This window comes from Phalacrocorax aristotelis, chromosome W, assembly GCF_949628215.1.
Source record: "Phalacrocorax aristotelis chromosome W, bGulAri2.1, whole genome shotgun sequence".
NCBI lineage: Eukaryota > Metazoa > Chordata > Aves > Suliformes > Phalacrocoracidae > Phalacrocorax > Phalacrocorax aristotelis.
In genome coordinates this window covers 27,942,983-27,970,224 of record NC_134310.1, presented here as the reverse complement: position 1 = coordinate 27,970,224, position 27,242 = coordinate 27,942,983, and the positions used below count along the sequence as shown (strand labels likewise).

At 37.6% G+C, this 27,242-nt stretch overlaps 1 protein-coding gene across 9 annotated transcripts in view; it reads left to right on the top strand.

The window, feature by feature from the left end:
- The window catches only part of EPS15L1 (epidermal growth factor receptor pathway substrate 15 like 1), a 42,032-nt gene that overhangs the window by 1,379 nt on the left and 13,411 nt on the right, over positions 1-27,242 (top strand). For 2 of the 9 annotated variants that reach the window (XM_075077873.1, XM_075077870.1), the window contains exons 2-23: positions 4,337-4,378; positions 4,607-4,696; positions 5,051-5,098; positions 5,688-5,783; positions 6,402-6,464; positions 7,374-7,499; positions 9,038-9,097; positions 9,420-9,656; positions 10,263-10,420; positions 10,859-11,015; positions 11,762-11,824; positions 13,414-13,499; positions 13,903-13,975; positions 14,508-14,669; positions 15,492-15,689; positions 15,969-16,133; positions 18,630-18,756; positions 18,877-18,927; positions 19,316-19,452; positions 20,499-20,559; positions 20,954-21,036; positions 22,491-22,623. In XM_075077873.1, coding sequence (XP_074933974.1) covers positions 4,337-4,378; positions 4,607-4,696; positions 5,051-5,098; positions 5,688-5,783; positions 6,402-6,464; positions 7,374-7,499; positions 9,038-9,097; positions 9,420-9,656; positions 10,263-10,420; positions 10,859-11,015; positions 11,762-11,824; positions 13,414-13,499; positions 13,903-13,975; positions 14,508-14,669; positions 15,492-15,689; positions 15,969-16,133; positions 18,630-18,756; positions 18,877-18,927; positions 19,316-19,452; positions 20,499-20,559; positions 20,954-21,036; positions 22,491-22,623 — 2,416 coding nt within the window. Of the gene's footprint in view, positions 1-4,336; positions 4,379-4,606; positions 4,697-5,050; positions 5,099-5,687; positions 5,784-6,401; positions 6,465-7,354; positions 7,500-9,037; positions 9,098-9,419; positions 9,657-10,262; positions 10,421-10,858; positions 11,016-11,761; positions 11,825-13,413; positions 13,500-13,902; positions 13,976-14,507; positions 14,670-15,491; positions 15,690-15,968; positions 16,134-18,629; positions 18,757-18,876; positions 18,928-19,315; positions 19,453-20,498; positions 20,560-20,953; positions 21,037-22,490; positions 22,624-27,242 lie in introns of those variants that run through there. The other 7 variants (XM_075077871.1, XM_075077867.1, XM_075077869.1 and 4 more) reach the window with 5 other exon arrangements.

The window sequence follows — 27,242 nt, the reverse complement described above, 5'->3', positions numbered from 1 at the left end:
TTAAATGAACATGTTCAGAAACATCTGAAAGCATCCATGCACACACAAACCGTTACCAAAAGTTTTCAAGTGAAGTAATGTGCAAAATATATATGTAAAATAAACTCTGGACTTGAAATAGTTCGTTGTTGTGGAACTTCTGTAGGACATTGGTGAAAATGTATAAAATATTTGTTACGATGGGAATCCTACTTCTGTGTTGTTTAAATTCTGATATTTGAGAGATTGGCATTAATGGTGTTTTCTTTTGTATAACGATATGTCCTTTCAAGGGGAAAAAGGGCCACGTTCTGTGAGCACATCAGTTATTTTGATATTATTCTTCAACTAATTCAATGGAAACATTCTACTTTTAAAACTTTTTCTGTACTGAACTGTCAAGAGTATTCTAGTTGTAATCAGGGCACTAAACAGAATTTTCCTGGAAATTAATAAACTTCCTCTTTTAGTAGCCTCAATTTCATGATTACTACAGAGATATGTACTAGTTATAACAGATGCCAGAAATGGCATTAAAAGGAACAGGAGAGGTTACACGTGCTGTAATGTTGAAGCATGTTCACTCAGAAGGATATGAAATAAGGCTGTTGATATCAACACATTAGGAGCTATAAACAATATGGGTAATTCAAGCATGCGAAAGTATTTAATCATATTTGTTCTCATAAATGAATTTGTTATGGTTCTGTTGTTTTATGAAGCTATGTTTTATGATGTTATGAAAGAGAATTTAGATGTCTAACTTAAGTAGTTTGCATACTTTAACAGGTTTCAGTGGTCTTTGTTTCAACTGGCTATGCATAAAAGCAGCTGAAGTGTAAGCATGTAGAATCAGTTCCTGTAGTTAAATCAAATCCAGTTTCAGTTCTTGCTTATCTCTGATAACTTCATTTTCTTGACTATTTGATCACCTTCAGTGGTCCTTCAGCTGTGCCAGGCATGTTCAGCCTACAGCCTCTGGAGGTTAGGGAAAGTTATGTTAGAGGTTTTGGGACAGCACAGATCATTTTGTAGCTCAATCTTCTGAGACAACTCAGGATACTCGGCAAGCAGAGTAAGGGCAAAGGTAATCTTTCTGGGGCGGCAGCAGCTGCCTTCTGGCTCTCATCTTTGTGGGGCACCTTGTTTTTTTTTTCCTTTCACAGTAACTATTTTCATTCATCATATGATGTGATGAGTGGCTGAAAGAAAATGGTGAAACAAGAGGACACCAAGGAATATAATTCACCTGATCTAGAGTTCTTTGTGTCCCTGAGATGACCTGAGGAAAGAGAGCTGCTAGGAACTGGCTTTATTAATTGTTCTGGTGGCAGCAGCTTACTCCTGCCTTTTTCCTACACCTGTGTTCAGGGACATGGGGACGCATCCCTGTGCGTGTACTGCGTACCACAAATGCAGTGTACCAGATCTGCTGTGACAGTGCAAGTTCAAGACTTGAACTTCAAATTCATACAGGAAACCAACTTTGAGATCAAACAATCAGGCACCAGGGTTCTGAAGGGTCTGTTTGGGAGGCGGTGTAAAATGTTGGTCGTAGATGACGTTTTGGGGAATATGGAGTAGGTACAGAAACTAGAGGGTTGTTAAATTGTAAGTCAAACTGAACTGCTGTATAACAGGTTATATCTGGGCCACAGAAATGATCCAGGGGCTGGAGCACCTCTCCTACGAGGATGGGCTGAGAGCTGGGGTTGTTCAGCCTGGAGAAAAGAAGGCTGTGGGGAGACCTTATTGCGGCCTTTCAGTATTTAAAGGGGGACTATAGGAAGATGGGGACAATCTCTTTAGCAAGGCTTGTTGTGACAAGACAAGGGGTGATGGTTTTAAACTAAAGGAGGGTAGATTTAGACTGGATAGAAGGAAAAATTTTTTACAATGAGGGTGGTGAAACCCTGGAACAGGCTGCCCAGAGAGGTGGGAGATGCTGCATCCCAAGAAACATTCCAGGTCAGGTTGGACAGGGCTCTGAGCAACCTGATCTAGTTGAAGATGTCCCTGCTCACTGCAGGGGGGTTGGACTAAATGGCCTCTAAAGGTCCCTTCCAACTGAAACCATTCTCTGATTCTGTATCCTTAGGCCACTCATCAACTGCCAACTCTTCAAAATGTTTTTCTCTGATTACCAGCATCGATGCTGTCTTGTATAGGTTCTTCATCAGATGTCACCAAATTACACAATCGTCTTGAATGATAGTGATGTAGTTACCTGTGGTGATGACTAGATAGGCAGCTATGCTATTTTTATCACTTGAGCCCATTTTGTCCGATCTGCTCCAGCACAGACACACAGCTATTTAGGTAAATCGGTCAGATAGGCTTAATCTTTGTAAAATTCTGCAAGTAGAGAGTCAAGTGATGAAGTGCTTTCCAGTGGCACTTGGATGAATATATTGCTGTAGAAGAAACTTCACAGCATTTAAGCGCATCACCCCGGATTCCTGCTGCCTCTGTCAGGTAAGTCAGCTGTATGTCATGGCTGACAATATCAAATGAGGATGACAGGAATGTCTGGTGACAGGATGAGATCATTCAATACTGCTGCTGGAGCGGTTTGCTCTGTATCTTGGTATGAATCCAGTCTCTGCATGCTCTAGGATACTCGCCAAATTAGTTAGAGGAGCTTGTAGTTGGCCTTTGGCTAGCTTCTCTGAGCCTTCTGATAAAGGAGAGGTGTATAGTTGGGTGGGTGGTAGTTGGCGAAAACATACTAGATTTTACTCAGAGTTGGACAATTTCCTACTTATATCTTTTTCTGAATGATGTGTTTGATACTTTGGACAGGAACACAGTGCTTATCTATGCTGATGGTTTACAAGCCAGTAAGAAGATGAGTCAGATTTATGTGTTGTGCAGCTTTCTTCTGAACTGCTGTCCACCTTGTGGAAGAGCAAGGGCTTCTAGAGTGTACTGGTGGAGAATGCAGCGGCTGATTTGTCAATGGATATAAGTGGAGTACCTTTAAGATGTTTAGGAAGCTCTTCTGAAAATGCATGATCTTTCTAGCCAAGTAGAACGACTGATCTTGAAAGAGCTCAGTGTTTGCTTGCTTCTAATTAATAGGGTTTAGTTATTTTGGATATCTCCTTAAATTAAGATTTGGCGTGTTTATGGTAAACTTACAGGAAGAGTCTCTTTGTGTAAAATAAAATTTCATGCTTTTCATCAGTCTTTTTTTTTTTTTTTTCCATCACGTTTCTGTCTCCCTTCCGCTCAGTGTAGGCAGAATGTCCAGAAATCCAGGTGGATGGCAAGGAAGAAGGGAGCATTTGGGAGGTGACATACCTGTGATCAGAGTTAGTGCAAAGTAATCCTTCGGCAGATGTCTGGCTTGTGTCCTGTAGGTGGGGAGCAGTTGTCCCAAGCAGGCTTTGGAGTGTTTCAACATCTCTGTGTCTTAGTCATTAAACTGTGTTTATTGGGTTGCTTTGGTGCTTGGTTTTTAAGGCCTTTGACTGCTCTAAAGGGTGGCTTGTTTGCGACTGGATTATAACATTTTTGCTCTTGGCATTGAGGCTGAAGAATGGTGTGGAGCTGCACGTGGCTAGAACTTGTGTGGCAGTTGTAGGAGGCAGCTGAGAAGATGGGTGTTGGGGCTTCTGCCTCTTCTGGCATTACAGTTCCCGTTTACTTGGAATGTCAGCGAGAGGGATCTGCTTGTTCAGTGTTCCGAAAAGGCCGGGCCTACCTTTGTGTCTGCTGTTTTTGTGTAATGTAGTGATAACACCAAGTTGAAATCTTTAAACAACATTGTCAGAGAATTGTGACATTTGTTAACTGATCTTGGTTCCCCCGTCCCCACTCTGCTTCAGTTTAAGATCGTAGCACTGAAAATGCATAAACACAGGCATATTTTGATACCAGGACTCTCTGTGTGTGTGTGTGTATAATTGTCTGCTGAAAATATTCCATAAGTATATATACATTGCAGGAGGGAGTCAGGTCAGCGTTGTTTTGAAAACTCTGCCTTTGAGATCAGTAGTTCTCAAACTGTTACCTGAAATACCTTGGCAAATAGTTCAAAGCTGTTCTACAAAACCTAATTACCATACAGTGTTGATAATTAAAAGTGTGAGTATAAGTATGAATGCTGGTGAATAAGAAGTTTGAAGAGGTGACAGTAGTCTGTTGGCTGCAAGTTTTGGGGGATCTCTGTTACCCACACTCGGATTTCGAGTACCCGGTTTGGAGCACAGCAAATTAACATACAGTTTCCTATTTTTAATAGGAGTAATACACAAAGTACTATACACTTTTTTTTTCTGTCAGTCCCTAAAAGTGAGCTATCTGTGATTGCAGTTCTTTCCTTGTTTTCTTAACATCTTCTCTTGTTTTTCAGTTTTCTACAGGGAATCCATTATACGAAACTTATTACAAACAGGTATGTTCTTAAACAAAAATTTAAAAATAAAGTGCAATTTCCTCTTACCCAAGATTTCCCTCTCTTTCCTTTCCCCCTTGCAGTGCTAAATGTCTGTAAATTCTCTCTGCTGAGTGGTAATGCATGCTTGTATAACTCCTTCTGACCTAGAGGCAAGAGGCGTTTCACTTCTTGTCTCTGTTTTCATGACAGACGTGCTCCAGTTGAATGTGAATTTTTATCTTTCAGGTAGATCCAACGTATACAGGGAGAGTTGGGGCAAGTGAAGCTGCACTGTTTCTTAAAAAGTCTGGTCTCTCTGATATTATCCTTGGAAAAGTAAGTTGAAGGGATTTGCTAATGCGGTAATTATCTGTCCACTTGCTTAAGTGCAGTTAACACTAAGCAGAAGTGGTTGGCAAAAAGGAATTCGGTGGAATGCAAATCAGATCCTTTGAACATTAGGTTAACCGCAGATTGGTAATAGCTCCAAGGTATTGTTCCGAGTTTCACAGGAATCTAAAGGAAAAAATGTCTTTTGTGTAACGTTTTTTATGTTAACTTGGGAATTAAATAAAACAGTATGTTATAACTTGAAAGCTGCAACGAATAGTTCAGGAAGGTGTACAGTGTGAACTGTTGAGCTAAGTTTTTATTTAAAATCCCAATGGCTTTTATTGTGTGTCTCCACAGATATGGGATTTGGCTGACCCGGAGGGTAAAGGATACCTGGATAAACAGGTAAACGAAATGTGCCTGTAGACCTCTTACATTACCTTCCACAGATTAGCCTTGTTTCAAGAAAGCCCTGATATCCATAGTAGTTATCCTTAGCCTATTTTTTTTAAGTTTTCATTTACAACATGAGGGTTTTTCTTGGCACTGCTCACATCCAGGTATATTACTCAGTGAGGCTGCTGGAGAGGGTGGGATCTAATTTTATGTCCCTCTTTTGTTTTGTAAATAATGGGGGGTGTGATATATAGATACATGGCCATTGAGTTTTTCTCAAATACAAACTATGATTTTAAGATTTATTAATTTTTAAGAAAAAGTGATGAAATTTACTTAATTACGGGAGAGTGCTTCTTAAAAACTAGCTTTGAATTCTTCTGCTCTTTGTTCCATGTTACAGTAAAGTTTTTCCCGAATCATCTTTAAAAGCAGAGGGGTGGTAGTCACTAGGCAGTTAACTGGTGGCACTATACATCTGTTGTTTCCGTAGTTTACGGAGTTGCATATGTACAGTGTTAGTAAAAAACTAAGTGGGTTATTGGAGACAGTGATTTAGACTGGTTGCTTTTTTAATAGAAAACACTATTGTTTGTAGGGTTTCTACGTCGCGTTGCGCCTTGTAGCATGTGCACAGAATGGCCATGATGTTAACCTGAGCAGTCTGAACTTGACTGTGCCACCTCCTAAATTTGTAAGTAGTATATACCTAAAACGTATGTATGTATTATATGACAACTAAGGCTTCAGCTGGAACTCTAGAATAATCTTCTGTTTGATAAATGTCGTGGTTCTGAGACTTCAGGCTGCTGTCAGACTGTTCCTTAAGACAACGGCAGTCATGGCTGCCGTAGCCCTGTCCTCCTGAGTAATATGTACCAGCCCCTTCCTGGGCTGCAAAACTGCTGCTGCCAGTTTGTTCAGGAGCCTGATGTAGCTAAACTTTGAACTACTGAAAAAAAAATCCAAAAGGAAAAAAAGTAGTATTTATTTTGGGGCTAGGTCAACAGGAGTGTGTAGAAAAGGGCATGACTGCAGCTTTGCCTGCAGTAGCTGCTGTGGAACCTCCTTTAGCTTGTCTTAGTTCTGTGTTTGGGTGCCTAACACACCTAATGTCCTTATTGAAGTACTGTAATGGTATAAATCAATATGATTTATTTTTTATTTGGGTACATGTGCAGCCTTTTTTCTTTTTTTAGTGTAGTTAAACTTCATGTCTATAGCCATCCCTTAAAGCAATTAGTAAGGATTAGAGACAGAAGTGTATTTTTATATTTGTACGTATAAATAAAAAAACTTCTTTAATTTTTAGCATGACACTAGCAGTCCTTTGCTGATCACACCGCCTTCAACAGACACTCACTGGGCTGTTAGGGTAAGTGTAAAAGACAACACATTCCATCCGTTCTTTAAAAATATTTTCCTTGTCTGTAATTTTCCCAGTGAGAGGATTTCGTATCAAATATATTTCCCGCCTCAGAAGTCCATCCTCCTTTTCTGATGATGAACTTGTGTACAATAGAGAATATTGAGCTGTAGTTTTATATTTGAAATAAGTATTAAACAAGCCTTTGACAACCCCTGATGTGATGTTTTTAAGACACAATGAATTTTAATCTTCTGTCTGGATTTCTTCCAGAATCCTGGTAGAAGGCACTTTCATGTTTGTGTAAAGGAACCCTGCTGAGAACAGCAAAGCATTTCACGAAATCCATCCTGAAGCATTAATTTAAAGCTTGAGTTCATATGTTCTATTCAGTGATATACAATATATATCATTGGAAAAAAGTAACTTTTGATACATACATGGGGATATTTGTATTTAGGGAATTTTCAAATGCAAACATTTTCCAAAAAGTAGAAATTTAATAAAATCACTTTTAATGTTGATTTTTGTTTTTGCACTTGCATGTTGTACTTTCAAGTGGGAAGCAAATTATTTGGGAAGAATAGTTTTTGATTCTACAGAGTTTGTCAAAGTTTGTTTAAAACCTGGTCAGCAGTTTTAATCAGAAGGCACTGTCCTTTTAGAACCCTACAGAAACACATCTTGTACGCTGCGTGTTAAAATCTCTTGGCTGTCATAACCTTAGCTTTGAAATTAAGCTCCTAAATCTAGCTTTGAGGGGCTCACATTTAAATACAGCATGGTGGCACTTGCAAGAAAGCTTTGAAATTTAGAATGAATACATTACTGACCAGTCTTAATTTCTTGCAAGATCTCATTTTCAACACTCACACAGGCACACTTTTTTACTTATTCAGGCTATTTCTTACCAACTAGGTGGAAGAAAAAGCAAAGTTTGATGGTATTTTTGAAAGCCTTTTGCCAGTAAATGGTTTACTTTCAGGAGACAAAGTAAAACCAGTACTGATGAATTCAAAGCTACCTCTTGATATCCTAGGAAGGGTAAGTATGCCATTTAGATTTAGCTCTTCTCTATTTAGCTTCTTGTGGTTGCAGTGTTACATATTTATACATAACTTACTAACATAGATCAGGTTTTGGCTGAGATTTTACATCAAGTGCATGCTATGTAGCAAGGACATTAAGTAGGCTCTGAAGCCTTCCATTTAGAAATAAGAATAATAGTAGTAATTTGGGCCTTAGAGTAGATTCATTATCTCTGTATTAATTTTAAGAGCTGGAAATTCTGATTTTGGTTGTTTGAAAACAAGAAAGAGCTCTCCTAAACCATAATAGCTTTTATAACATTATATTCCACTGTGTTGTCATTTTTCCAAATACAAGTTATTAGACATACCATTAAATCTATTCCCTGTTTGTACAAGGAACACTTTAAAACATCCTAGTTTATTGCAGCTGTGAAATTGTCAAGTATTTTTTAATGTATATTTATAAATACTTCTGAGATCTGAGTTCATCCATTGCATATTTGCAAGAGAAGCAAATCTTGAAGTATTTTTCTACTTCCCTTTAAAATATGTATTCTTTAATGTCATATGACTGAGAATAAATACATCCTATGTAAGAGCTGTATCTGTGTTACATACTTTCATCTCTTCAGGAAGAACTGCCTCTTTCTCTGTTATCTACAAAAATCTAAGTATGACTTGTTTTAATTCTGTACTTGAATATTGTGAAGTACTGAGTCTCGAAAGGCTTTGTATTTTATCTTGTTATGGTCATGATAGAAATGCAGGAAGCTTTTTCTGTTCCAGAAGAGTGTACAGACAAGATGGGAGACTGAGGAAATGTGCAAAGGACTAATCAACTAGGTTAAGTTTGTACAGCTGTCCCGTGATAAAGCTGGGAGTTCAGCTGATTGAGCCTCAGTCTTAGCGTTCTGTCCGCTCTACTGTACTGTCTCCAGTTACACTGATGATTAAACAGCGTTAGCCGATGGCTGAGTATTAGAGTACAGAAAGTTTTGTATCCTCCTAAATCTGCAATTTCTGTTGACTGTACTTAATCTAATAATGAACTGAAGTAGATAGATGCTTAAATTATCTCCTGTAGAAAATTCTGGGGGTGGACATATTCTTTTTTTGACTAAAAATGAAAATGAGAAGTTTAGGAAAGGAATGTAAATTAGAAATTTGTTGACTTTTAAAAAATATTTTACTTTCTTATAAGACAAATTTGGACAGTCTGGTAGCCCACACCCTGTGGACAATGCTGAAAGCCACCTCTGGGTGTTTTCAGTCAGTTTGATAACTCCTTAATTGCAACACAGAAAGATGAAAAACCTGCCTGTGTTGCATCCAGAATTTGTTAGAGCCAGTGTTGATTCCCACTGCCAGAAAACTCTTAACCCAGCCTGCTTCATCAGAGTATGTTTAGCTAGTTCTAATATAACTAATACGATCTTCACAGAAGTCTGTTAGGAATTTTTAGAGAGCATGCTTAATACAATGACAATTAACATCAAAAGCACAAAGCGTAACTCGTTCTCTAAATCATTGTTTTTATTGTAATTGCTGTAGGTCTGGGATCTCAGTGATATTGATAAAGATGGTCACCTGGACAAGGATGAATTTGCTGTGGTAGGTTGCTTTAAATTCTCAATTCACAGTGTTCCTGCTAGAGCAAATCACTCAGTTTTTCCTCGAGCTTTGCAGCTTTCTCTGCTACAGTCAACTGTTCTAATCGAAATTGTTCACATGGAACTATTAAATGATATTTCTCAAGTCTATCTACTGACTCTTGCCTGTGTCAAGATTAAACTTTTGGAATTACATTCAAAATCACCTGCTCTGGTTTACATCTCTTATCTTACTGTCTTTGTTTTACTAATGACTGATACTGGAGAATCTTGTTGATTTTTCTTCTAATTATTAACATTATCTGACCTTTTTGCCTTTGCAGGCGATGCATTTGGTTTATAGAGCTCTTGAGAAAGAGCCAGTTCCTTCACTATTACCCCCTTCTCTCATACCACCTTCTAAAAGAAAGAAGACGCCTGTCTTTCCTGGTGCAGTTCCTGTTCTCCCTGCAAGTCCTCCACCAAAAGATAGCCTCCGTTCTACCCCATCTCATGGTAGTGTCAACAGTCTGAACAGCACAGGGAGTTTGTCTCCCAAGCACAGCATCAAACAAGCACAGGTATGAATCAAACAGACGCCTTCCCGCCACCCCCCCTTTTTTTTTTTTAGTATCAGTAAAGCGCAGAAAAAATACTGATTTCTGCCTCACGTAGCGTTTTTCTGAAAATGTGTTTGGTGGGTGATTTGGATGGAGGGAGTGAAATGAGAGTGGTAAGACTTGGAAGAACAGAAGAAGAGCAAGTGAATTTTAGTCAGAGTGACCATGAGGTAGCAAATCTTATGGGGAATTTTCACTTTCCCTAGAAAGTGAAACCATAGAACCATAGAAAGGTTTTATTCATGTATCTGCTTTAGTACCAAATCGATCACTAATCTACCTTCTAAAGCTCATTTTATTAGCCTGAGGACTTAGTATGCTTAGTTGGGTCCATATTTCCAAAGAGTGAGTGTTTTTCAACTGATGAATATCAGCTGTTTGTCAGTATTTATAATTCAGATAAAAAGTATTAAGCTAAAACATTAATGGGAAGAGGGGAACTACCTATTTACCAATCAGATTTGATTGTGCAAGATGTTCAGCACATCCGACTGCATAATATCGTATATGCTCAGTGTGTTGATAAACTCTTTATCTTCTTTTGACATATAAAACTTTGTTTTACAGCCATCTGTGAACTGGGTAGTACCAACCTCTGAAAAAGTGCGATACGATGAAATTTTCTTAAAAACAGACACTGACATGGATGGTTTTGTAAGTGGCCAAGAAGTAAAGGACATTTTTATGCATTCAGGTCTGTCTCAGAATCTCCTAGCACATATATGGTAAGAATTCCCTAGTAGCTGTATTTTTTGTAACTTGCTGATTTGGGAGGTCAGATTATCCAGCCAGAATTGTGATCCTAACACTAAAAAAAAAAACCCCACAAGAAAAAAAAAAACACAACTTCTTTTACTTGTGCTCTTGGGCCGTACTACAGTACGTGGGCTATATGGAAAAACAAGGGAGAAAAAAATCCTCCCTTTGCTTTGCTGGGCAGGAGGGGTATAGGTCAGTCTGTGAATTGTGATTGTTCTAGTCCTCTAAATATTTTCTGAGAGTAATGCTGTTCTGTTCAGTTAAATGTCTAATAAAATACTGCTCTGTTTATGGAACTCTTTCACTAGAATAAGCAAGTTCTGATGTATATGTGTGTTTCAGGCTTCTTGGTAGAGGAGAAGTAAGCTTTTCTTTTTTCTAAGTATGAATCTATTTTTTACTAGGGCTTTGGCAGACACAAGACAGGTGGGAAAGCTAAGCAAAGATCAGTTTGCACTAGCAATGTATCTCATTCAACAGAAGGTCAGTAAAGGGATTGATCCTCCACAAGTGTTGTCCCCAGACATGATCCCTCCCACAGAGAGGAACACGCCCATACAGGTAAGTCACTGATTATTTGTAGATAATACTGAGTTTACGTGCTTTGAAAGTAATGGGCTCTAGAATGAATTTTGTAATTTTTTTTTTTAATACTATGGTAAAGAATTGCCCTTTTTTTCTTATGTTCCCTTACAAAATTCTTTACCATCTGAAAATATACATAGATTTTTAACAACACAAGGCAGTGACTAAAGAAGAATGCAGTAGAATGTTCTGTAAATAAAGGAATAACAACACTGAGAAATGCCTAGCATGAAAAATACTCTTTTGTCATAGAGAAGGGTTTGATTTTTTTAAACTTCAGGGAAACTGCTAAAAGCAACTCTTAAAAGCTGGTTTAGTCTGTCCCTGGTACCAAATTCCCCATGGAAACGTAAAATTTTTTTTTTTATGGCTAAATGAAGAGTGATGACTTCCTAGTTTCTAGGAATTGGTGGTTGATTCATCACTTGCAGCATGACAGTCCATAGTCCTTATCTATTGCTGTTAATACTGTTCTACTGGTGCATCTAATCTTTTACTGAACCCGGTTTTGTCCCTTTCCTCAGTAGTATGTTACTGTATTTCTGAAATTTAAATTAATAAATACTTCTGTCATATCAATACATTCATCCTTTCTATAAATTACATAGTATTTTCCTTTTTTTACTTTCCCTAACCAGAAGACTTTTGAGCCTCTAAATATATTTTACTTGTTGCTGTTGCTCTGGTCCTTTTAAGGTTTTTCCTATATCCTTTTTCTGTAGACTCTGTCAGGTTACTTGACCTCTGTAGGAACTGAGATCTCAGCACTAACAGAAATGCGTCGTGTGAGTAATTGTAATGTCCAAAAGATGCAAATTTGTTCATGTACACTACTTGTAACTTTAAATAAGTTTTTATTTTTACATCTTCCCCTGTCCCTTCGCTCTTGTGTTCAGTGATGCTTGCTCTTGGCATGATGATAATGTCACAGTAGTGTGAAGTTACCAGTATTGGCTGTTGACCTGGTGATATTGCTTCCTTCAACAGTTTGAGATGCATTGGTCAGTCAGGAAGCTCTTTGGCTGGCAGCTCAGGGTCGACATGTTAAAGTTACTTGTGTACTAGTTCTCTGAGGCTGTGGGCAATAAATATACCTTGGTGCAAGAGCTTTAAGCTTCCCGTTATTTTCAGTTCATCGGATCTTTTTTTCATCTACTGTGGTTTTAGCTGAATATAACATGAAATAAACTGTGTGTAGCAGATTAGTTTTCAGTTCATGTGGAAGAATGAACTGTGTTATCCTAAACAATGCAGCAGCTCATTTTAACTTATTTCATAATCAAATTGGGTAACACCTTATTATGATTCTGTACAGCACAGAATACAGGGGTCTCAGCAAATCTGTGTCTAGAGTGGAAATACAACAGCAAATCAAAAGCTTCTAATATCAATAGTTTGAAGAATTAGTCTGGATTGTTGTTATTTATGATTGCTTCACGGCATATTAACAAAAGAAATGCTCATCCAACCATGAGGACGTAATTAACTTATTTAAACTGGATATCCACTGATTGTTTCTGAAAAAAATTTCGCATTTTACTATGCTATCTGTTTGTGGTTTGTTGGTTGGGTTGTTGGGGTTTTTTTATATTGAATAAAGCCAAACTTTCTGTGGTTATCACAGCAATCTCAAAGTGAGCGAAGTAAGCAAACTGTACTTTCTTATTTTTAAAATGCAATTTAAAAATGGTAGGTCTCCTGATTGGTCATATTAGCAGTGAGTTCAGTGTTGCAGTTCTTGCTCAGTTGCAGTGTTTTGTTTTGTTTTGGGTTTGTTCTTTTTTCAAATAACTAGCAATCCTTTTTATATTAATGAAAAATTTTCTACCAGATGCTGAGATCCTTTCTTAAGAACTTCTAATAACAATTTTCTTGCCTAAAAGGCAAGGGATACCTGTAACATCTTCCCCAATCTATGCCTGAGTTGCTGTAGAAATGATCTGCGCTGCAGGAAATTGGGTATAATGCAGAAATTGGCATTAATTTGCGGCAGGGCTCAAGAAGACTGAAATTACAATCTGATTTCATTAAGTTCCCTGAAAGCTTTGCTATTGACTGGAGCAGAGCTGGGTTTTTAGTTTTCAAATTTTAATTCTACCGCTGCCTGCAGTTGATTCGTTGGTGTTGTGCATGTCCTTTAACTGCTGTGTATTTGCCTATCCCATCTGTTAAATGGGCATAGAGAAAATTCTCCTGTCTCGCAGGTAGAATTGCGTGGCGTGCTCTGTGGCTGTTGCATAACAATTTGATGTCTCCCATAGAAATTTGCAAATGCAGATAATGAGGATTGTGTCCCACCGTTGTCCTCGGCCTTTGTAAAGGAAGATGTTCTGTTACGACTTGGCATTTTAATAGACTATTTCATTCTTAACAGGATAGTTCAAGTTCTGTTGGATCAGGAGAATTTACAGGGGTGAAGGAACTGGATGATATTAGTCAAGAAATTGCACAGCTGCAGAGGTAATAGTTGTGGACTGTTAACAAAATCTTGGGGTAGGAGAACCAATTAAGTACATAATAGTGATGTGTCCATTACTTCTGTTTTGTTTTAGTCAGTTTATCATTACTTGTCACTGAAGTTGGTGGCAAATCTCCCACTGATACCCTACAGTTGGCCAGTTACATAAAGCCTGCCTGGATTCTACCAGGTGACTTTAGAAGATTGATTATGGAACAGATAGTACTTTTCAAAGAATAATTGATACATATACAGCTTTACTCCTTTAAAGAATATATCAGAATATGGGCTGGCATTTTCAGCTGTGTGGTGTTTCCAGAATAATATTGAATTGATTTTTTTACATGTGCGCATGTGTTATATTATTTAACTAATTATGAATACATGTGCTTGTTCATTTTACAGAGAAAAATATTCACTAGAGCAGGACATTAGGGAAAAGGAAGAATCAATCAGGCAGAAAACCAATGAAGTTCAGGTAAAAACTCTGTTTATCATTATTAGTTTTCATTTTAATCTGAAATAATATACAGGGAATTAAGCATTCTTTCTTCTGTCTTTTCTTATGTTGCTTCTGGGCAAGTCTTTCTTCCTTTCTAAGGATTTTCTTCTAACTTACAGAAAGACCTTTATTTTCCTATTCTCCGTCAGAAATGTCTTCTGATGCTGGTTAGCCTAAACAGAAGGTGATACATGAACAGTTTGAAATGTCTTTTTGTTAGTGCTTGACTAACACTGTAAATCAGGAAATGATTGTTTAGAGTATTGGGTTTGATAATTAGGATAGCCCGATTACATGTGCTCTGTCTCACGGTCTCTCTGTCTTGTGGGCACTGATTTGTTTCCTGATGTCTCATACAAGTTCCTGCAGAAACAAAACATATGCGTGCAGGGAATAACCTATATGACATAGAAAATCCTTTGGAGTTTGCTGGCCTGTTTGTCTGTGGTTGATCACTCCTCTAAGACAACAGCTAAATGTAAGTTACAAACTGTGGAATTTTCCTCAGGAACTGCAAAACGATTTAGACAGGGAGACAAGTAACTTGCAAGAGCTAGAGGCTCAGAAACAGGATGCCCAAGACCGCCTGGATGAAATGGACCAGCAGAAAGCCAAGCTGAAAGATATGCTGAATGACGTAAGGCAGAAATGCCAGGAAGAAACACAGGTGGTGAGTGTACGTTAATTCTGGACCTGTTCAAGGGTATTGTGTCTTTTGTTGAAGGATATTCTGTTTCTTTAATGAATAAGCTTGCTCTGTTTATTCATTTTTACCATAAATAGCAATTTCCACACGAACGCAGAGGCCCAAGAAAAGATTTTGCAAACCTGAATACCTTTCATAATGGTCATAAATGGGGGGTTGAACCAGATGATCTCCCGGGGTCCTTTTATACGTAAATTGTTATTGTTTCGTGCATACATGAAACATTTATTGACAAGCATTATTCCTGACCCATGAGACAGTCCATGAGCACTGCAAACCTCGTCAGTATTATGAGTTAACAGTGGGTTTTCAGGGGGATACAAATTGCCAATGTAGCTAGCATGTTGTCTTAATGTAGAAACTTAGTGTATGAGGTCATGTAAGAAAGTGAATAAGGAGAGTCAGATGCAACTGTGTAATTTCAATTCCTATAAAAATCAACTTTATAATATTTGATAAATATTTGAGTGGAAAAGGAGCCAAGTTCTGATAACTACAAGGTAGCAATCTAAGAAACACCTTTTAATTACCTTTATAAGTAGTGTGGTATTTCTGTCATTTTAAAATATTAATATTTCTTGGTTTTATTGAATGTCCTCTGTGCTTATATCAAGAATTTTATGTGACAAAGTAAGCAGCATGCAGTTCTTCATATTAAGTTCTTGTTATCTTCATTACGAGTTGATAGGTTTCTTTACAGCTTTCTATTCTTTGTTATAAAGTCACAGTTTATTAAGTTACATATGTTTCAAATTTCACTCTGAGTTTTGTAATGCTTTGTTTCAGATTTCGTCACTAAAAATGCAGATTCAATCTCAGGAATCAGATTTAAAATTACAGGAAGATGACCTTAATAGAGCAAAAGCAGAGCTGAATCGCCTCCAGCAAGAAGAGACTCAGCTAGAGCAGAGTATCCAGGCTGGAAAAGTGCAGCTTGAAACGATAATCAAATCTTTAAAATCAACACAGGAAGAAATAAACCAGGTATTCACTGTAGTTTATACAACTTTTTTTTTTCTTCTTGAAAGGCTGAGTTGAACATCACCTGGAAAGATTATTTTTCAGAAGAGTTAAAAAAAGATACTGGTTCATTAAATAAGCCTTTTTGACTGGTGCTTAGTAGGTTGATGTCCAGTTTGAGTCAGGAAAAGTTCAACTCTGGTAGGGGGAAAATGGAACTGTCTGACAAGCACGTTTAATGAGAATGCAAGAATGACAGTGTTATTGAACGCGTAACAGACTAAAGCATTTTTCACTGCTTAGGCAAGAAGTAAACTTTCTCAGCTTCAAGAGAGTCATCAAGAAGTCAATAAGAGTATAGAAGAATATAACGAAGCTCTCAACGGGGTTCACGGTGGTAGTCTGACGAATTTAGCAGACATAAGCGAAGGCCTTGGACAGACGGAAAGAAGCAATTATGGAGCTATGGTAAAAAAAAATTTACTGTTTAGTGTATTTTACAATAATTAGGTTTGTGACTTGCACCTAATCTGAAGTAATTGAGATGTTTGTTTAGTTGGCTTTTGGTATGTTAGCAAATACCGTGACCCCTGCAAGGTAGGAATCCCCAATGCAAGGCAGGGCAAAGATTTTAATGCTGGTGGAAAACCTGATTTCTAAGCTTTGGGTTAGATACTGTGCTAGGATTTTCTGCCTGTGTAACTGTAACATTTATGTATGGATATGTAAGCAAACTGTATTATGGAAACAAAAAGAAAAGGTCATGTGAACCCTGAATTTGTAAACTGTCACATCTTTAGTCTCTGGACATAGGTAGGACGTCATTTCCAGTTCAAGTGTTTTGGGTTTTTCTTACAAGTTCTCCATTTTACCAAGATGACAGCTTCTCTTGCTGTAAACTTCCCTTTAATCATGTATTTCTTTCTTATTTCCAAAAGAAGCTATACAAATTTCTCCTTTGCAGTGAGCTGTGTTTATTATGTATTTCAGTAAAAAACATGTTCCCTTCCCAAAGTACATAGGTAGTTCTCTTCTGCTTAAAGTTTGTTGCGTTAATGGTAGGAGTCTGAGGAGTGGCTAGGGGGAGATCCTACCATTGAGTCATGAGGTTCAGATGGGACCCCCGTGCTTTCTAAACTCCTTCTCCAAGAGGAGTCTAGGTGTGGTTAAGTCCAGTCTTAGTCTCAGACTTGATCCATAGTTTATTTCCACTCATCAGAATATTTGCTGTTAGTGACTAATTTGGCGGATACCCGGTTTAACACTATAGGGCCGGTTGCGTTCGATGAGAACTATCACAGCTGGATTAATGAATAGTGCAATTTATTAAAGCAACAGATACGCAGGTTCTTTGGATTACACAGTTCCAGCATAATTTATCTCATTTATTGTATTCTAATCAGTATTTTTCCCTATCCATAAGATCCTTCAGTTCTTAAAGATTTTTCCAGGCAATTTCTTTCGGGTATCTGTTCTTGATTTGGATGTTTAGTAATACTCTAAATCACAAGATTTCTTTTTTTTTTTTTTAAAGCCTATTTCTTTACTTTAAATATAAAAGTTGCATACTTGCTTGATTCTACTTGCACTTCTATTTGGTGGTTCCTCGTTAGGGAAACATACTTTCCAGAACCCTTGTAAGCACAGTATTTACTATGGGTTTAGTTTGACGTTAAATATATATTGCGTACAGTGTATTAAATAAATATTCAGCAGGCATGCTACCTTTATGCCCTGCTTTACACTTTCTCTGTAAAAACAAAATGCTCCGAAGAAGAAAAGTGTAGATTTAAAAACAGCACATTGAGAGACGTGGTCTTGAGACACTTCAGTGCTTAGTGTCAGTGCTTGCATGGCTTGCATAAACCTTATGTTTAATTTCCAGTGGAAACTTCCAGATGTTTCTCTTGCTTGCAAAACCTAAGAATCACTTACTGGAATAAAACCCTAGTACATGTTCATAATAAATTTTCTAAAGCATTGTAACCCTTTCCTGTTTCTTAATTCTTCCTTCCTCTTCCTCCTCTCCCCACCTCCCTCCCTGCTGTTCTGAGAAGTATTCATTAAGAGTTCTTCACTTGCGTCTTGTAAAGGGATGAAAGAAATCCCGTATCTTTCTAGTGCTGGAGGCAGCGTAAGTGGGTAGTTGTTATTAGATATTTCCTACGTTAGAGTTGAATGGCTTTGATTGTCACTGGAGCTCTGTTGTACGGGTACTGTATGCACATATGGCTATGGTGACAAGGACTAGGTTTCATCAAAAAGACCCAAACCAGACAAAAAACGGTATGAGATGCAAACGAATGCGATGAAGAGGCTTCATAACTTTAGCAGCAAACTTTAGCTTAGTTTAGTTCATACGGGATTTTTTTGTAGCCTGACAAAGCTATAGGTTGGCCTCTGCTGACAAACCTCTCGATTATCAATATGTTGGGGTGACACTTCCTGCCATGTAGTGCTTTGTAATGTGAAATCAGTACTTGGAGCTTTAAGCTCAAGAATGAGTTAACACGAAGCAGTCTTGAGTATGACTACTCAGTAGGAGTTTCTTGTGTTTGTAGACCACAAAGATTTGTGTGTCCTTCCCTTTTAAATAACTGTCTTACCTGAAGCCGAGATGTAAAATAACTGGGAGAGGAGAATTTTTTGGTAGCGTGGTGGCTGGGGGTTTGGATTGGTTTTGTTCTTTAAGTGTTTGAGAATTGAATATATTAATATGAGAAACAGTTTAACCTTTTACTGTTACTTGTATTGTTATCTTTTGATGTTCTGTGTAGCCTCAGGATACGTATTTCTACTGTGTAATTACTTCTGCTTAGAAGCTGCTTATTGGGAAAGTTCTTTAGGAAGTACTTTTTAAGATCATTAAACAGGAACCAAAATACTATAGAATTTCTGCTAAATCTGTAACTGAGCATTTTAATCGTGGTAAGTTGCTATAATGTTTTTCCTCTTAATTTTTAGGATGATCCATTTAAGAATAAAGCCTTGATGTTTACCAATAATACACAAGAATTGCATACAGACCCATTCCAGTCAGAAGATCCTTTCAAATCTGATCCATTTAAGGGAGCAGACCCTTTCAAAGGCAGTAAGTGACCAATGGCTTACCTGAGACCTTGAAGGCCAATTGTTGAGTAAATTACATTTTCACAAACTTTTATAATCTTGCTAAATAGTGGATAAAACATGATCTTTCTATTCTGCATAGGTGACCCATTCCAGCATGATCCTTTTGCAGAACAACCACCTGCTCCAGCAGGTAATAGCCCTTTTGATGACAGGACAGATGTGATATAAACCATTTGTAGCCAAACACAAAGATTTCCAAGGTTTCCCAGAGCTTCAAGGTTTTTAGTTTGCATGTGGGAACATAGAAGCCTGACAGGGTGTGCATTCAGGATCAAGATGTTGATAACATGCATGTAACTGTTCATTAATTCCATAACCTTAATAGAAATATATACTACTTCAGTTTTAGGGTATCAGTACCCTGTTTAGAGACTTATCTGGAAGTTTATCAGATTTAACAAATCATTGTGTCTTTTTATAAGAGAAATGACATCAGTGCGTATGACGTCAAATACACAATGGTTCATTATGGACACACTAGGTGCTACATTCTATTTACCTTTTAATGTTCCTTATAGATCCATTTGGAGGTGATCCTTTTAAGGAAAGTGACCCATTTCGTAGTTCTGCCCCTGAGGATTTCTTCAAGAAACAGGTGAAGAGTGACCCATTTACCTCAGATCCATTCACAAAGCCCCCCACTTTACCCTCAAAGGTCAGTAATTTTTAAATCTACACATAATAGATTTTTTTATTATTGACAAGCTTATTGTCTGAAAGCTAAAATGAACGAAATATCACTAAATACTTTTCTCCTAACTGATGAAATAGGATTATTCTTAAAATTAAGTATGGATAGTTAAGGCAATCAGCACTTTGTTCTTTCCCGTTCCATGATTATTACGTATATTCACCATGAAGAAGCAGTTAGGTGGATTTTTTTTTTCCTCTCTGTTGGAATTCCAACCCACAGCACCCACTCACTCACACTGTTACCTCCACCCCATCGATGTTTCTGTTTGTGCAGTCACATAGTGCATCAGATCGAGAAAGTGATCTGGCTAAAGGATTACTGAGCCACGAACAGGCAGTAGAGCCAGCACAGTGGAAGGACTGCACAGAATACCTTTGTCAAAGTATAGTCGCAGTTCTTAAGCTGTCTGTATGTGTATGTGTGTGGTTGGTTTGGGGGGGTATGGATCTTTTGTTTTGTTTTGTTAATTAATCCTTTCCCTCGCCCTTATGGCATTCATTCACTATTGCCACCCAAGTGTTAGAACAATATTCCAGTGTCAGTCAGTGGGAGGTTCGTTTAAGTCTTGCAGTATAGGTTTGTATTTGGATAACAGCAGACTTCTCAAACTGAAGAGCAACTGTAAACAGCATCTGTTTAAAAAGAAGCGATATACAAACTCTCTGAATTAATAATAATGTAAATGCCTGACCTGAATATTCAGTTTCTGTTGCTTAAAGACTGAGCACTTCTGGGTGTAATTTCTTATTTTGCCCTGGTAACTAATATTGCTTGTATTTCAGCCTGATCCACTTTTCATTTGAATGTGTTTCCCCTGTAGGTGCTTGGTGTTCTGTTCAGTGCTGTCAATAGCCAGATGCACTAATAATGCACATTTCATATAATCAGTCAATTTTATCCTACAGAGTGGTCTGAAATTGGAGATGATTTGTCTTAAAGCAAGAGACTTTGATACACATAAAAAGTGCACAGCAGAACAATAATTATGTATATCTGTTCTTATTTAGCCTGACCCTTTTGAAAGCAGTGATCCTTTCACGTCTTCCAGTGTCTCTTCAAAAGGTCCAGGTAAGAAGAAAAACTTTACTCCTGCAGTTGAATAAGGAGGTATCTCTTTATGAAAGAAGAATCAAATGTAAAAGTTGAGAATAAAGGTGTCTTGTGAACTGTTGGCAAATATCAGTGTGGTCCTGTTATGGATTACGAAGAATAAGTCTTCATGTACATTATATACCTCACTTTTTTCTTTTTTCTTTTTCTTTTTTTTCCCCCGCCGTCCAAACAACCAGTAGAAAAACCTTTCGTTTTATAGAATTCTCTTTTAACATCTCACGCCAGATCAAAATGCAAGTGTTTTAATCGTCTGCCTAGTTTTGTACTTCATTGGCACCAAACATTCCTCATAATTCTTACATATTATTTTAAATAACTTTTTTCTTTGATTTTCCTGTATCTGTTTCAGATCCATTCGGAACACTGGATCCATTTGGAAGTGGTGCTTTCAGTAGTGGTGAGGGATTTGCAGACTTCAGTCAGATGTCAAAGGTAAAGGTTACAAGGAAAGCAACTGTCTTTTTAAAAATACACGTACAGATACTTTTTTTTAAAGGTGTGAGATAATTGTAACTTTTCAGCTGACAACCCACTTTTGTTAGCTCGTTTTTGTTTTTTTTTTTTCCGATCAACCTCACCAGTTTCTTAGCAAAGCATTTTCCATCCATCTCAGATATTGCAAAGTCTTTCCGAGACCAGTAGATTCAGCAGGGAAAAATCAACTTTTCACAAGCATTTTCAAATACCAGAGGAGCAAAAGAAATAACTTACAGTTCTTATTTGTAAGAAAAGGTAGTTGTTCCAGGTATTAATAAATTTCAGTGTCCAACCTTCCTCTAAGTCCCGGAGTCTACTACTTGGACACTTCATCTCTCATAGTATCCTGACTTGTCTCTTAAACTTCGCTGTAAGTACATAGAACCAGAGGAAGGTGGGAAACAGTGTGCTGACATTTCATAGCTCTTAACAGAGTTGCTGTTTCCTTGGTTTCTTAGTATAAACTGAATATATAGGGCATTTCAAATAGACCTAGGTCCTTACCTCCTCAGCTGGACCAGTCACACTCTGCTGTTTTCTGAGATGGAGTTTGGAATTTACAGTTGACATCAGTTGCCCAAATTTTTACATTTAGTTCCACAATAGCACTTGAACACTGTAGAGTAAATGTTGACCAGAAAATAAATAATCATATCGCTTTGACTGATTAAACTTCTTGTATTTTTTTTTTTCCCCGAACATTTCTTACTGGTTTTTGTGGGGGTTTTAGCTCTCCACTAGGTGGCAACAGTCCTTACAAATATTGACGTTTGGCTTGAGTTAGAAGTTTTAGCAAAGGTCCTACTGCGTGCAGCAGCTTTGCCTACAAAATTCCTCTTTCTTCATTTCAGGATGATAAATGTCTCTGCGTGGCATAATTTTTGTGCCTTTTTTAATCAGTAGGAGAGTCGCTCGCAAGAGCTAGCTGAATATAGGAAATGTTAAAAAATATTACGGAATTTTCCCTGAACTTTTACAAAAAAGACAAATAGCTGTCTGTAACTTAAGTAAAGCTTGGAAAAAAGCTATCCATTCTGCAGTCTACCATGTTTTTCCAGTTTCTGTCATGGTTCTGTTTATCAGAGCGAAGGCCAGATTAGTATTGCCATTCATTGCCAAATAGTACAAAGCAGAGTTTTACTTCCTTTTCTTTTTCTCATCAGCTTTTTGCCAGGACTAAAAGTTCTAGAAGTACTTAAGTGATTAAGAGCATAAGTACTTTTGAATGTTAATGCAATCCTAGCACCTCTGTCAGAAGGCGTTAGCCTCTTACACCACTGACATAACTCTGTAAATCTGTCCTCGTTTTTTGAAGTTAATGCTTTTACTTGAGTTAACTTGCAGCTTTCATGAAACTAGATATTCAACAATGTGCTTACCTTCTTTTCCTTTCCTTTTGCCTCATGTAGTCAGTAGCTTCAGACCCCTTTGCCTCCTCTTTTGGAGGGATGGGATTCTCAGATGACCCTTTCAAAAGCAAATCAGACACACCAGCATTACCACCGAAGAAAAATGTCCCTCCACGACCCAAGCCACCCAGTGGTAAGGAGGTTTTCTTTCTTTAATAGCCAGTTCCCCCAATTTTCTGTATTATATTGAACATAAGGACAGGTTGTCAGTCTTCTATCTCATGATCTTGTATTTCAACCGTGGAGGAAGGTATGGGATTATTGGTAAATTGGCAGAAATTCTCAGTAAACCAGACTGGAACTCTTCAGACTAGAAAACAGATGATTAGGGAGTGATGTGACAGATCTGTAAAATCACTTGTGGTGGGGAAAAAATGGGGGCAGGGGGAGGAATTTATTTTCCAAGTAGGGAAAAAATGAAATTAGTAAATGACACCTTCAAAATAAACAAAGGTTTGTTTTTATACGATACTCTATTTTTCTTTTTTTTTTTTCCAGAGAATATGGTGAGCGCAAAAAAGTTTAAATGGGCTTAAATAAGAAATAGATAATGCTTAGAATAAAAATCTAACGGGTAACAGGGTCTAGCCAAAGTACTCCCCATGGCTCCTGTGTTGCTGAATGCCTGCAAGGTAGTCTGAAATATGGCTGCATCTTTACCTTGTTTTGATGTTCTTCCTGAGGCATCTGCCACAAGATACTAACAGGAACAGGGTACAGGGCTAGCTAGACCTGTCCTTATCTGTTGAGGTCTGATCATTTTTGTATTCATGCATTGTTGCATTAATTAAATATGAAACACTTTCTGAATATATGGCTTGTTCCTGCCTCAAGTCCATTATGTATAGAAACTCTTATTAATATATTAATCTCCTGCATTGAAAATAAGATCTCTTTTCATAGAGATTCAACTTCTACTTGTTTGCCCTCCATAGTGTTGATTTTCAAAATATTCAGAGACCAATGAAACTGTTTTAAGAACTGAAGCCACTTAGAGCTGTTAGTTTCAAGTCTCCTTTTAACAACAGTGGTGTAGTTCAGTTAATACTAGCAGTTGGCTCAACAACAACAAAAAAAGCTGGATTCTGTTTATGAATGATATGATGAATGTTTATGTCTCATGACAATTCTATGTATTATTGCTGCTCTGGTGGAGATAGCTCCTCAATTTGTCAATTAATTCATAATGCAATGGGAAAACTGTATGGGAGGGAACGTAGTAATAGCTGACACGCTTCACTTTCTTATCAGGACAGTACAGTTCAGGAAGTATCTCAAGAATAAGAGTTCTGACTTAAGAATTCTGACAGTATTAGAAATACTGTGAGGAAAAAATCCAAGCTTCTTCTTTTTTATTTTTTTATTATTATTATTATTATTTTCCACCAGACATGTGTGTCAACATCTAGTATTCTGATGTATCCACTGACAGTGTCAGGAAGCATAACACAAAGAAAACAGATCCATTATTAATGTCTCCATGTTTAAATATGTGGATTGGCTACCTTTCTGCTCTTGCATTTCAGAGCAAAGCATGTACCCATCCTGTTTATAACAGGTACTGTTGATCTGGCTGGTTTTGCAAACCAGTTGTGCTCAAACTAGCTCCTTGGATAATGTGAAAAGTGCTTTCTATTACTAGGCTATCCTGAAGATGTCATTAACTATCCCATAGATGGATCCAAGGTTTGGAAAAAATTATTTAATAGAGTAGACTTATAAGCAGGCCATTGCTGCAGCATTAGTTTGTTGCTATTACTCTGATTTTATTGCTCAAGAGATGATGATGCACACTAAAACCCTGAAATCAAATAATGAGGTTCTGTCTAGGTGAGTATTGATGAAAATTTGTCAGGAAATGCTCTAGGAGTGTGGAAAAGTTCTTGAAGCAGTTTGTTCCATGCTTGCGTTGTGTGAATATTTTCTACTATTGAGGCACTAGAGAGGCTTTAGTAAGTTAAAAAACCCATAATATGTAATGGTGACAAGTATCAACTAATAGGACACAAACGAATAAAAGCTGAAGGTAATTTTATTTGCCATTGTGAATGGTGTCGGGTTTCTTTATTTAGTTGGTTTTCAAGGAAGGTATGTAAGTGGCCATCTTTTGCTTTTTAAGAAATGTCTACATAAAATAATTTAGTGTTTAAAGGGCCTATATAAAGTTGGATGAGTCAAACAAATACTAAATATACCTGTATTATGTCTTTCATGTGGTTTTTTTCTATTTCTTGTTCGAAACATGATTATTCCTAGCAAATAGAGTGTGATAATAGCAGCAAAGATGAGAAATATGTGCCATAGGACTGGCTCACCTACATGGGGTTTTTTGGATTTATGTCTTTTCATTCCCTCTTTTGTAAATACTGAGGAATTTTGGAGGACATTTACCTTTAATAAATTGTTTTGAGTTTAGATGTGTGCACTCAGCCTTTAATCAGTCTTTCAAAAACTGTTTAAATATGTACCTTCCCCTCTTCATGGGAGACACAATATTTGTAAGGTTCCGCTGCTCTACCAAAAGCAAATGTTGTTATGATAAAATAGACTAAGGAGGAAACAAAGCAGGGTTTTTTTTAAAGCAAATGAGCCTCATGTGCTTATGCAGTTATACTCCTCCCTTCCTTCCACAACTAAGGCAATCTTCAGTGGTTACTTAAAGCATGAGAAATTATATAGTAATATACTGCGATTCTAGTAAGAGATACAGGCGTGCAAGTGTGTGTTAGAAATGGGAACGCTGCTCAGAAAACAAACAACAGACAAGAAACTTCCGTTGTTTCTTACCTTTCTCATTGGTCTGTTTAATTAAAAAACAAGTAGGTGATAAAGATCTTGCTGAAGGATGAATAAATGCTAGTTATTACCAGACAAATCTGTAGTTTGCCTTTCTCTTCCCAGTTTGTACTCTCTTTAGTAAAACTCTTATTTCTGTTGGGGGGCATATTTAGTATTGAAAAGCACTGGTATGGTTTGCTTGCATTTTGTTAGGCAGGTGCAATGAAGATCTAATGTAAACTTTTACTTGTCCTCCACACTCTACAGTCAAGTAGTAAATACTAATATATTTTGCAGAGCATTGAAAGCTGTCTGATTTCCCAAGTAGCTGTTGGTAAGGGAAACTATCAAAATCCACCAGGGATTGTTCCCGATTCGGTGCTTTTCTATATGCAAAGTTTTTTAGGAGTTATGTGACTTGCAAGCAGTATCCGATAGATCCATCGAGGTATTGCAGGGTGTCCTGGCCGATCAGGGTGCGGCCAAAGCGTGCCACAGTTGCCTTCTTGCCCACATGCCTATGTTTTTGTCCAGATGAATGAGGAGTTGTGCATCAGGTCTTCTTTCTTCACAAAGACGAAGGCAGAGCAAACCTTTGGAACTGAACACAGGGTCGGGGAAACACTCAGACATAGCCTCTGTTTACCATTTAATGAAGGTCGGGTCAAAAGGCCTTCAGATGTACCTGGAAAAACCTCTAAAAGGAATATGTAGTTCAGATTAGCTGCTCTCATATAATGGCTCTGGAGACAGTCTTCATACTGTGCTGAAGGGAACTTTTCTGCTACTGCCAGCTTTGTCAGCAGCAGGATTGCAGTGGGTAATCATTGTCTGGCCTTATAAATCCTGACCTGTTTGCTGGCTGCTCGTAAAGTGAAGACTGGTTGGTTGTTTTGGTTTGTATGTTTGGTTTTAGTTGGTGTTTGGTATTTTTTCAAAGCTTGGACACTGAGAAGCAGCTACGATCTGCTGACTGTTAGCAGATACTTCAGTTCACAGCTGACTGTGGTTGTTACTATCTGGCAAGGATAGGCAAACACTTACTGTGTGGCATGGATTAGACACCCTTGAGATCCATATCTTTCCCTTCTCAAAAACTAAGGTTAAGAGAGGGGATGACAATCATGAAATTATTTCCTTAAAGTTGTATCTTAGGCTGAATCTCAGGCTTACACTTGTTCTGTTCTTCATAAATCATTTTCCTTTTTTGTCACTCCCTTTTGAACTGAAGCCTTTCAAGATCTTTTAGATGTTAGAGGGTCTTAAACTGATTCTTGCTTGGTCCAAGAGAAACTTGGTACGTTTGTTTTTCTGATTAAATGATCTTTTGTGTTTTTTCAATATAAGTGTTAAAAGGTAAGGTGCGGAATCTTTAACGAGAATTGGAGGAAGGCTAATAAATCAGTGAATAAAAACAGAGAATGGCAAGAAGGTGTTTCAGAAGCAGCAAGCCTGGGTACCAGCATACATCAAAGCTCCAACTTATCTGTTACATGAAAAGATTTGAAAAATCGCTATCTTTGTCCCTTACCTGGTTTAAGATTCTTTTTAGGTTGAGAAAGATCATTTAAGAAAAAGCTCTTTAGCTCTTCTGACTAGCCTGTTCTAATAAAAATCCCCAGGGGAGTATGTGCATGTTCTTTCTCTTCAGGAATGCGTTCATAGTCCATGAAGTTCCTAATGGACATTAGGTTTCGTATCGTACAGGTCCTCTGGGACTTGGCTGAAGTCATTTGATGTTCACCAGGTGGTACTGGAGAACTTGAACGTTTCCTCGGAGAGAAGTGGAAGGTTCTCTATATTTATTGATGCTGTGTCTTGAATAATGCTCAAAAAGCACCAAGAATTATCCCGGTATAAACAAGCCCGAGCTTTGCATAATGGGCTATGGTAAACGGAAAGCAAGACAACATTAATTACTTACATTAACAAAGATAATAATAGAGTATGTTGACATGCTTAAGCAAAGGTGCC